Source organism: Procambarus clarkii, chromosome 63 (assembly GCF_040958095.1).
Source record: "Procambarus clarkii isolate CNS0578487 chromosome 63, FALCON_Pclarkii_2.0, whole genome shotgun sequence".
NCBI classification, from domain to species: domain Eukaryota; kingdom Metazoa; phylum Arthropoda; class Malacostraca; order Decapoda; family Cambaridae; genus Procambarus; species Procambarus clarkii.
The window spans coordinates 11,511,918-11,524,368 of record NC_091212.1 but is presented as its reverse complement, the minus strand read 5'-3'; the positions used below and the strand labels follow the sequence as shown (position 1 = coordinate 11,524,368).

The window sequence follows — 12,451 nt, the reverse complement described above, 5'->3', positions numbered from 1 at the left end:
GGGAGGCCCCTGCCCCTCCCCCCTCCACAATGCCTATTCACTATATCAGCACTATTGCACCACCTAACATGCTGTACTGATCCCGAGTTAAACTGCAGAACTTTGCAGCTACTTGGTATGTTGACAGTCATAAAGGATGGAATTTTCCCCCCTGTACTGTATCCCTCAAAGCTTTCTTCTCTTTTTTTTTCCTATTCCTCTGTGGTTGTAGCCAGATTGTAAATGGGCAGTGGACTCCCAGCTTGACTTGCAAGTGTATATGACCAACCGTGGAGTGCCTATTTTCATCTTTTCTCATTTTCTAATTTTATTTTTATCGTTGTGTTTGTAAATATCTTTTGTATATTATTTTGTTTAAACTTTTGTATGCAGAAAGCCGCCGGATCTGGAGCTAGAAGGATTATTTAAGCGACACTTCACTACTGTAGAGTTCTTCCAAGGATCCATTATGAGTCCCATTGACCTACAACGTGTTAAGGTGAGTATCCAACTAAATAGGTGTGGTCAGGGCATTGCCACCACCTGCACTCCCATACCCCAACCAGTCCACAGTTTTAGTTGCGGCCACTACACCTTTACCATGTCACGCTCACACTATATACATAATACGTATAAACTTATAATGAATAATATTCGGAAAAACTTTTGTGACATTGCAGTGTCGTATATATTACTGATGTTGAGATATTCTCAACAAGTTATTAAGGATTCATAAAATTAAATAATCTGATAGTTATTGATATGATGCATCAAAACACTTCCCAGTTTATAATGAGTGTGATTTGGACCTCTAGGGCACAGCGTATAGTTACTATTAAGCTGGCATCAACACTTATTTACTGTAGACATGACACATTATGCTGCTATATATTTATTACAAGTAGCAACTTATGCTTATACTTTGTGTTGAATTAGTTTATATAAAATTTAAAATTACTTGATACTATATTGCACATAATATACAGTATAATTTATCACACTGTATTTCATAAATATTAGATAGTTTAGTATAGCACATATTGTAGCAAGAGCTAATTGCACAATTGAATTATACAATATCAATTTCTTGTACTTATTTTAAAGGCTTTCTGTACTATACTGTTTTATTAAACATATATGATGCAGCCTTGAAAGCTGTGCTTACAATCTACTAATTTTACATATTTATATTAAATATTTTTCCAAGCTCATTTAAATTGTCACACTATCTTCATATGAACTGTTAACTCATAAAAGTAAACATGGGTTTTACTAATAGCTTAATATCTTACTGCATTTTCTTTCTGATATTCCTCTTTGAGAATGCCTGCTTGTTCTCACTAATCATCAATGTATTGTTCTGTGGTTAGATACTGAGTTCATGTACACTCCATGAGTGGTGCTCCATTAGTGTATGGAACACCACTTGGCAAATGGAATTTAATATGAATAAATGCTATGTTATGGAATGTGGAATAGGAGAACATAGACCACACACAACCTACAAATTTATGTGAATTTTTTTTTTAAAGTGTGATAAAGAAAGATATCTAGGGGTGGTTCTAGATAGAAAATTATCACCTGAGGACTACATATAGAACATCGTGCAAGGAGCCTGTGTTACACTTTCCAATTTCTTACTTTCGGTTTTAGTGAATTTAATACATGGATGGTGAAATACCAAAGAAATTGTTCAAGACCCTTGTTAGACCAAAGCTAGAATATGCAGTGGTTGTGTGGTGCCCATATCTTAAGAAGCACATCAACAAAGTGGAAAAGATGCAAAGACTTGCAACTGAAGGACAAGAACCTTAAAGAGAGGTTAGAGGCATTAAATATACCAAAACTAGAGGATAGAGGGAAAAGAGGCGATATGATCACTATATACAAAATAGTAATGGAATCTACAAAATTGATAGGGAAGATTTCCTGAGACCTGGAACCTCAAGAATAAGAGATAATAGATTTAAAATAACTAAATAAAGCTGGCAAAGAAATATAAGTAAAACACTTCCACAAGCAGAGTGGTAGACGGTTGGAACAAGTTAGGTGAGAAGGTGGTGGAGGCCAAAACCGTCACTAGTTTCAAAGCGTTATATGACAGAGTGCTGGGAAGATGCGACACCACAAGCATAGCTCTCATCCTGTAACAAATACAGTATGTACTTATCAAGGTAAATTATCTTATTTTCTATAACTGTACCATACCCACTTTTCATAGTACAGCCACATCTATTAGAGAGTAAGTAGATATAAAGTTCTTCGCTTCAGCGAGGCTCAAATCTTCTTGTAGAAATTATCTTACCTGAGTTTACCTGAGAGGCACTAACGCTAGTGGCCTCGATGTGGACAGGAATCCAGTGGCTTGTCGAATGTCTCTCCATTTGTCTTGATCTTTTTCAGCTGTACTGTACTTTAAATGCTAACAGAGTTGATATTTATGGCTTTGGTGGGTAGGCAGTTCCCTGGGTTTATAACCCTGTGGGTGGAGAGGCATCTCCTGTTCTCAGTCCTACATTGTGGCTTGTTGAGCTTGAAACCGTTGCTTCTTATTTAAAACCGTTACATCTGACCTTTTGAAGAAATTCTCCAGGTCGGCATCCTCCAAATTGTATCGTATTTTATAAGTTTCAATGAGATCTGCCCTCTCAGGCCTGATTTGAGGTGTATCTGAGGTGTATTAATAACAGACTCTGGGCCAGGATTCATAACGCATTTGTGCCTTCACATACGAGACTTGCACATCTTTTACGCAATCATAGTGGCCTAATTTGCACTTATTAAACAGCTTATGATTTTCACAGCACTTCATGGTTGTCTATAATAATAATATCTTTCGGTTGAGTATGACCTTGCAATATTTCAAAGCTCACACACTGCTTAATAAATACAGGATAAACGGTCATAATTGAAGAAAATTTTACAGTTTTGTATTTGGGCTGGTAAATGGTTTTTAATTCCTGGCCTTGGTATGCAAAAAACATTTGGAATTTTACAAAACTTCAAACTTGAGAAAATTTTTCTTTTCAAATACAGTATTGTACATACTACATGTATGTTCAATCCATTTCAATCTACCTCATATAACCAGCAAAAAAAGCAGATAATTCTTTTTTTTTTAACCCAGGTACTGCACATGGAATTACCTAAGTTTAGTTACAGGATGAGAGCTACGCTCGTGGTGTCCTGTCTTCCCTGCACTCTTTTGTCATATAACATTTTGAAGCTACTGATAGTTTTGGCCTCCACCACCTCACCTGTTCCAACCACCTACCACTGTTTATGAAAGTGAATTTTTTTTATATTTCATCAGCAGCTTGTTTAGTTAGTTTTAAGCTGTGCTCTCTTGTTCTTGAAGTTCCAGGTCTTGAAAATTCTTCCCAATCAATTTTGTTGAGTCCTGTTACTATTTTGTATGTAGGAATCATACCGCCTCTTTTTCTTCTGCTGTATCTTCTAGTTTTGGTATTCTGTATTTAAGGCCATTACATGTACTGTAACAGACCTGTGGTGGGCAAAAAAAATTATTTGGATTTTTGTATTCTAATATTGTTAAAATGGGTTCCCTGATCACAGGAAAGCAAAAATAAGTTCAATATCACACTTTGGCTCTAGTGAAGCAAAGAAATGTTGCAATGACATCATGAATGAGTGCTCCTGATGCCAAAATACGTTATAAAATAGTGAAGTTCACACACATCTTCACCAATATAAGGAAAATGTCAGTAACACCTACATCTGTATTATCAAATGTTGGTGCAATACTTGTGGAAATGAGTCGGCATCATCATCCCACAGGAATGTACTCGTGCTGCTTGAGGTGCCACTACCACCACCATGGGCATGAGTGGTGGAGTTTGAAGATGAAACTCTTCTGATATGAATAGAGCAGGCATGAACAGTTGAACTTAGAGCTAATCTAACTTTACTTTTCCCATGCAACATCACATGTCATGGTATGGCAGAGTGAGGTGCTGAGCCAGCACTCCACAGTCTAGTAACACCACAATACCTGCTACCACACCACAGCTACTAGTATCAAAGTCCTGGTCACTAAATACAGAAAATGAGTCATCTTCACTATGTCCACGGGGAAGAGGAAGAACAGATGGTACAGTTGCTGAAATGGGACATTGGCAGTGATGGAGTAGACTAGAGATGTAGTAGTGGTGAAGTAGCCCTAGCCTTCAAGACTCACTGGTTCATCAATTTCATTGTCTCCCTTATATCTGATTTTTGTGTATAATCTACATCACTACCAGGATAATCTACACCACTAGCAGAATCATCAATGTTACATTCTAGCAATTCATGGCAAATTTCCTCCTTAGTGAGTGATATTTTGGTGCGAGCCTCATTTTCGCACTATGAGCCAGAGTGTGTGTGTCGCGTCGCTCATGGTTGCTGTATACAAACCGAGGCCTACCCACAAAATGTGCAGGAGCCCATGACATTTTCAAGATGGTGGCTGTTTACTGAAGGGCCGGGTCATCGTATGAGTGAACTGTTTACCGTGCAGAAGTTTTAAATCTGGCACTACACCTAAAAACAACCCTGGTTTTGGTGCACATAATTGATGAACCAACCCTAGGTGTGGTATGCAATTTTGAAGAGTTAATAATTACTATTACAATTATTAAATTATATTATTATAATTACCTGTAATAAATATACTGTATATAATTAATGATTATTATTATAATTATTAAATTATATTTTTACCATTAATAAATATATACAGTATATTATTTAATAATTGTTATTACAATTATTATGATAATTATTAAATTTTATAAAATCTACTTCCTCTCTAGATATATGTGGGTTGCATAGTAGCCAGGTGAAGGGGTGAGAGGACTCTAGTGATAATGATTAAGTTGGAAGCGTTTTATGTTTATGGCTTCACGTATTAGTTTGTTATGTATTTTCTGGGGAAGTTCCTTGTGGCATCCTTAAGCTGTCTTGCTGAGATTGCTCCCAGCCACTAGGTCACATTATATTATTATATGTAATTATTATTACATCAGCTGCGAAGTTCTGTTTGGCCTACCAGGAACCAGAGCCAGGACCTGGCCTACTACACAGAGGTGCAGAGAGCAGGTGACACTCTGCTACCCCACTGGAAAACGCATCCAAAAAGTCAGTGAACCAAAACAAGCCACTGCTGGGTTCAAAAACCCGTCCTCGACTCAAGTCTTATTACATCCAGCGGTCGACCACACAGACGCATTCATAATTTTAGCATGCTGTTCATTCAAAACCAAAATTTTCTCAAATATAAAATAATAATATAATATACTAGCATATTATACATAGGTTAAATTAGGTTAGGTGTTTAGGTTCTGTTGGCGATTATGTCTATTTGTAGTACTTGGTGAAGCATTTACAGCATTGTGGTTCAAACAAAATTCGTCAATGAAGCATTTGTTTTGGAAATGTTTGAACGTCATCAGTTGTGAGTTGTGTGTAAACCATTTTTCATTCATAAACGGGATTTGGTGGGTGCATGGAATCACTTTTGGGTCTTTGTTTGGAGGACGGGCTTGGGTTCAAAGAGACTGAAGCCTCAGAATTCCCAAAAGAACTCTCCAAACAATGTAAACAAACTATCAACTCTTTTTGAAACTGGCACTGAGCTCTTTAGCATTAACTTCCAAACAGTTAGGGGGTGAAACCCCAAGTTCCAGGTCTCCCCCATTCTTCCAAGCCAGTTCTGTCACTGATGTGGACATATTTGGATGTCCACTGTAGGGTTCCTGAGTCATCAACATGCTGAGTGGGTCTCATTACTTCTAAGCTATGTTCTGGCCATCATTGGATTATGTCCTGGTGTTGTTCCATATTTTAGTTAGCTTCAGAAGCATGTTTTCTGCCCAGTTTGTGTTGTATGGGCCTAGCTCGTAGGGTGCTTGGAGCTCCATGTGCTCAAGGCTATCTTCCCCTTAGTGTTCCCTAACACTGCCCCTGTACTGTTCAAGTTCACTTCTCTGGTGTGTTCGACAGTTCGCTCTTTAGACGCCGGACCACTGGGGTAGGGACCTTACTTTGGTTATGTCAGGTCTTTTACCTCTCTGTTGGGAGTAAACATTTTGGCTGGTTGGGTTACACTTGTGGCTCGTGCACTTCTTTTACACAGCATGCCAAGGTCATCCATCATGGCTGCATTAGCTAGGCCATATCAATCTGTTTTATAGTATCCAATAAGTGTCCCCATCACCTGGGTGTCCTGTTTGGTCATTCCTCTGGGCCCTGGTTCGGAGAAACCTTATGGGTTTTGGTAGGGCTTATGAATATTCCCTCTGAACCCAACAATTTGTGGCCTTTTTGGGTAGTTTCCCTGGGGCCTTTGGTGGAGTTGGTCCAGTCTTGCCCCCTCCTGTGGCGTAAGGGCACAAGCTTGCTCCTACTTGTCCTTAACAATTTCTGTGGGACTGAGTAAGTCTCCTCAGAGGACAGCAATGCTCAATGTTATACCAGATTTTCCAGGACATTTCTTATACTGAGTTATTCCAGTGACATTCCTTGTACACAGTTAATTCTTCACTTGGCAGTTGTGCAATAGCCTGAACTTTGCCTGTGTGGTTTTCCCACTGGGCAGGTTGTGGCTTCAGGGATATTCTGGTTTTACTGGTTCTGCCCCTTTTGCTGCTGCCACAACTGTTGGGTTTAGACCCCAATCACTCTTTCATTGGCTACTACATCCCTGACTACTTCTTTTGGCTTTTCAGGGTTCAGTCTATTGATTCTTTTTCATCTTGAATGCCTGTAATTTCTCCTTATTCCTGGCAAGTCTTATGTCTTCTTTTTCTGTGTGTGTAGTTAACTTCATGGAGCCACAAAGAGCTTCCCCAGAAAACCAGCATTGAATGTAATGAAAAACTCTGGATGAGCCTCAGTGGCTTCCTGACTCACTCCCTTCTATCCAGGTTGTCAGTTGGTACATGTCATCTTCACATTTTCAGAACTGCCATGGAAAACTGGTGGAGACCTGGAACTCCGAGCTCCCCTCCTACTGTCGGGTCATTAGTGTTAACGAACTCACACCAGTTTCAAGAGTCAGTTGTTTATTTACATTTTGGGGGAGTTCATTTGGCATTTTCAAGAAACTGTTGACTGTTTTAGTTCGCTGGCTTTCTGGATGCTTTCCTCGTGAGGTGGCAGAGTGTCACATGCTCCCTGCACCTCTAAAAGGGTGGGCAGGCTAGGTTCTAGCTCTGGCCATCAGTAGGCCAAACAGAATTCTGTAGCTGATGTGACCTAGTAGTTGGGAGCCAGCTCAGTAAGGGAGCCACCAAGGCTCATCCAGAAAGAGGCATTTTATTACATTCAATGTTTATTTTTTTATTTACAAGCAATTATGGGAGGCAACATTGATATAGTCTACGTACAGTATTTGAGTCTACAGCTTCAGTTGTAAATGATCTATGTATATCGGTAGTTCTAGTTTTTATGATGAGAATTATTTGAAGTTAACACATGTATAGCTTTATTATTATTTATGGTACTGAAAATATGCTTTGCATCCTTTTATACTGTCTTAATATCTCTGGTGTTGACATTATAAAGTTCTTTGTATTTTTTATATATCCATATATTAGAGCCAGTGACAACTTTTACATGTTAAACTTTCAATTTACCTGTAATCCACAGATAATAATTACTTTTTCGAGAATAACTACATAGTTTCAGTAGTACTCTTTTGAACTTTATACAGTACCGATGTATGATTTCCCATAGGCAGGTAGTTTATTAGTTTTTGCAAGTTATCATACAATAATCAGCTTTAAAACAAAAATACTTGTGTAAACTAATTGGTACCATACTGGATTTTTTTATATAAATATGTTCTTACACTGCACCATTTGCCATGTGCAATTTTTCCATATATGATTAGTTAACTGTTTTCAGACATGTTCACCTCATTGTATTTTTTAAAATAGCTGTGCTGTTTGAGGGTTAGCACCATTCACTATTCATTATAAAATATTCTGTAATTTATTATGCTATATAGTACACTTATTTAGCCTTATGCTACACAAAATGACAACAATTTAAGCCATTTATAAATCATTGCAGCTATTAGTAATCATACACTTTTACTATTTAAATATAGCTTTTATAATACCAAATACACATTACCACAAAAAAATTGAAATATTAAAAAAAAATTATTTGAGTTCTGTGAAATCAATGTGTATCATAGTTTGATAAGCAGTAATAATGAACACCACATTTGGTCAATTACTGTGTCAGTTATGACTTGGCCAGTCCTCATTATTGGATTGAAAATTAAAACTGGTAATGTACGGGTAGTAGCAGGTTAAGCACTGGGTTGGTGGCAATGCTCTGGTGTGGGTGGGTCATATCAACATGTTTATTTCCATCTCTGAATGGCACCAGTGAAGTCATCATTTACATTGATTAAGAACTGTTTTCTTAATATTAATATATATGTATATATATATATATCTGTAATTACAAAAGACCCCATAATTTTCTATATATTTTAATTTTGATTATTGGTATTTATATTCGGGTTTAAAATTAGCATGTTGCTTAAAGTATCTGTATCTTTGAATGGTAATAGGTATTCTCTTGTGAGTGTACTATATTTCATGTAGGTTTTGTAGTTTACTGTATTTTACTTTACGAAACATTTCTATGAAAGCAAAAATATTTCTATAATGTTTGAATATGTGCATTCCAGGGAAACTGTTTAATAAAGTTTTCTATGTAACAGATAGTTCTTCCACAGTGTAGGTGATGATCTTCACTGGTAATCCAAAACAAAATGATCAGTGTATGAACCCTTAAAAAAAATGTCTCTTTGTCCTGATCACTAATCTTGTGTCTGCCATCACCTGCCATCCTCCTCAGGCCAAGGAAAGGTGTTGAAGAGCCCTCGGGCCATAATGTTTTCCTGATTTTTGTTCTCCCTCGTATTGTTTTTGTCGGCTGATATCATCCGTGGTGTCCCTAAGTCTTGTTTGTCCCACACACACACACACACACACACCATCAATATAGGCTACACATCATGTAATAAATACTAGGTATAGAATAAATGGTTTTGTGTTTATTAACAATGTTTTGAGTAATATAATTAATTTTTTAAGTTTTTCTTTGATTGCATCTAATGATGAATTTTAGATACTGTAGGATTTTGAGCTTAAGAGATACACATCATTACTTTTCAGTTTTTTATTTATCTTTAGCCTTCAATTTATTTTCCTTTTTTAATTTTGTAAAATTTTGTTTGTGTATAATATGCATGGCTCAGTTTACTAATGTTCAAAAATAAAAAAGACAATTTGTAATACTAGTACAGTATATTCATTCCTTTATGAGGAATTGATTAATCAATATAACAGTTACATCTTAAATCTTCATTAGAATTCTGTTAATGTTCAGGCCTTTGGTTACATTGCAACCCTCCATGATTAAGAATGTTGCCATACTTGAATCACATTAGTAAATGTTTGTTACATTTTTAATATAATCTATTTCTTCTATTAGCTTTGAATACCAACTTTGTAAACTGAGCTATGTATAGAATATTTTCCTTTGATTTTTTTATATTGGCTTTAGTTTTCCATTATGCATTGGTAATGCAGCTTGTTAAATAACTTATAAATCATAAACAGGTGTGCCTCTTTTGTTGATGAATAATTTTTGTGATTATTAATCCTACTTGATGAACTGGATTTCAAAAGAGTACATTGGATTTTAACTGGTAATCAAATCAAATAATAAACAAGGTCAGATTTTTTAAATAAAAATTGCATGCATATTTTTAATGCTTGCACTTAATATTCCGCCACAAAAGTTTACAATTTCAGGGTTATACAAAATGTTAAATTACAATCACCAATCTATTATCTGGGCTGACAAAACTGAGGGGGGGATCAGTAAATTGACTTAGCGCAAATGTTATTTTTCAGTACTCACTTGGTAAACCAAATGAAATATCGGTACAAACTATGCATTCTCGTTTAACAATTTTATGCCATTTTCAATAGTTTTCTGGCAGATTATACAATACGACCATGCTAAAATGATTCAGGGTGAAATGCAATTCTTGGTGGGCAGAAAAAATTGGCTAGTGAACCAACACTTTGTGAAACTAAATCTGTTGTCTACTCCATCAAGCTACTTAGGTAGACCGGCGTGACTTGTCCAAAAAAATACCTAAATATCATATTTATTAAAGGTTAATAAATTTTCCTGATTTTAGTAGAATACACTACATAATACAAAATAATTAACATATTTGAAAAGTATATCTTTACTTTATATAGAGTAAAAAATTTTGTTTAATAATTTTAAACCTTTTATGTGGTGAATATAGCCCTGTTGTAGCCAAACAGGTCCTGGCCTGGTGCTTTTCCATATGTGATCATAAGGCAGGCCCCATTGATACTCAGCAATTTAGTAAAAAAAATGTTTAACAATTGTATTATTTGTAAGTTGAAAAGATGGCCACATGCAGTCATAGTCATGCTAAACCAGGAAGGAGAAGAGGAGGTATCTTATCATGGGAAAAAGATATAATTGAATGTAATGAAATGTCTCTTTCTGATGAGGCCTGATGGCACGTTGAAGCTATCTTGCTGAGATTGCTCCTTACAGATCAGACGTAAGAGTTCTTGTCCTATCAGAGATCAGAGCCAAAACCTGGCCTCCTGCTCTCACAGAGGGACAGAGTAAGAGATAATTTGCCACCACACCAGTGGTGGCATCCAGAAAGACAGAGAAGCTTTACAGACAACTGGAGGGACAACAAAGTCTTGAAATTGCAAAACAACTCCACAAACGATTCACACAGGAATTTAATTTGAATAAATGCCATGTTATGGAATGTGGAATAGGAGACAATAGGCCATACACAACCTACAAATTATATGAAAATACTTTAAACAAAATTTTGATAAAGACGTCTAGGGGTAGTTCAAAATAAGAATCTATCACCCGAGCACCACATGAATAAAATTGTGTGAGGAGCCTATGCTACACTTTCCTATTTAGGAATTGCTGTTAAATATATGGATGGTGAAATAATATAAAAATTGTTCATGACCTCTGTGAGATCAAAGTTTAAATATGCAGCAGTTGTATGGTGCCCATATCTTGAGAAGTACATCAACAAACTAAAAGGTGCAAAGACTTACAACCAAATGGCTTCCGGAACTGAAAGACAAGAGCTACGAGGAGAAGTTAGATGCATTAAATATGCCAAAACTAGAAGATAGAAGAAAAATAGTTAATATGATCATTTGGTACAAAATAGTAATGGAACTCGCCAAATTTGATACAAAAAAATTCTTGAGACCTGGAATTCACGAACAAGAAGTCATAGATTTAAGCTAACTAAACAAAGCTGTCAAAGAAATATAAGAAAATGAATCTTCACAAACAGTGTGGTAGACAGTTGGAACAAGTTAAGTGCAAAGGCAGTGGAGGCCAAAACCGTCAGTAGTTTCAAAGTTTATGATAAAGAGTGCTGGGAAGATATAACAAATGTAGCTCTCATCCTGTAACCACACTTAGGTAATTACAGAACAATAGAAACATTCAAAATTAGTGACATTCACAATACTAAATGGTAAAACTAGGTGGTCGGCACATGCAGCCATCTTCCTTACTCAGTTCTGAGGCTGATGAACAGCCTGATGGTGAGCCAACTAACCGAGTAGAGAAGGAGGGAGTCAGGGAAGCCTCCTGGGCTTGTCCAGAAAGAGGCATTTCATTACATTAATTAAACACTGGGTTTTTGGGGAACCTCCCAATGGTCCCTTTAAGCTTACTAACCACAGAGAACAAAAAAAAGGTAATAACCAGTCAGGAGGAGAGGGGACATGCACAAGGACAAATAAGAGAATCCAAGCAGAGAGCCATGGTCCTAAGTCAACAAATGACTGATTGAGACTGTGGACATTAACCAAACACTGGGCCTGATATCTCTAGACTTCCACAGAGTAATGAGTGAGCTGGAGCACATGAGAAAATAATTTCCACATGACTCAGGGTTGAAGGTGTCACCGACCCAACAGGCAGCATGGCAGAGGCAGAGTGTATGAATGTTGGCAGGTGGCACAGGCAATGAATAACCCTCAAATTTGCGCAAAGAGAGAGCGGACTCGGAAGAGATATCCATAGTACAACTGAGCCGGCAAGGGTTTTCCAGGGCTTGCAGGGTGAATGAGTCCTACAGGAAGCCCAGGCACTGGGGTCTGGTATGCTGTAAACTCCATCAATGCAGGCAACCCAACCATCCAAAACCAAAAGAAAAGCCAAAGGGGCAACAAGGGGGTTGCACTGTACACACCCTAGGCTTGCCTAATAAGGCGAACCTGGAATTGGAGGTGTTGGTAAATGCCACCTTGGCTTCATCCACAACTCTTCCCTTTTGGGGTTGGTTCTCTGCCTCCAGCCAAGGCATCCGAGGGTTTCGGGGTGGGGCTGGATTTAGTGA

At 37.2% G+C, this 12,451-nt stretch overlaps 1 protein-coding gene across 1 annotated transcript in view; it reads left to right on the top strand.

The window, feature by feature from the left end:
* The window catches only part of slo (calcium-activated potassium channel slo), a gene marked incomplete in the record, with an annotated part of 691,171 nt that overhangs the window by 453,909 nt on the left and 224,811 nt on the right, over positions 1-12,451 (top strand). The window contains 1 exon segment of the mRNA XM_069308722.1: positions 373-478. Coding sequence (XP_069164823.1) covers positions 373-478 — 106 coding nt within the window.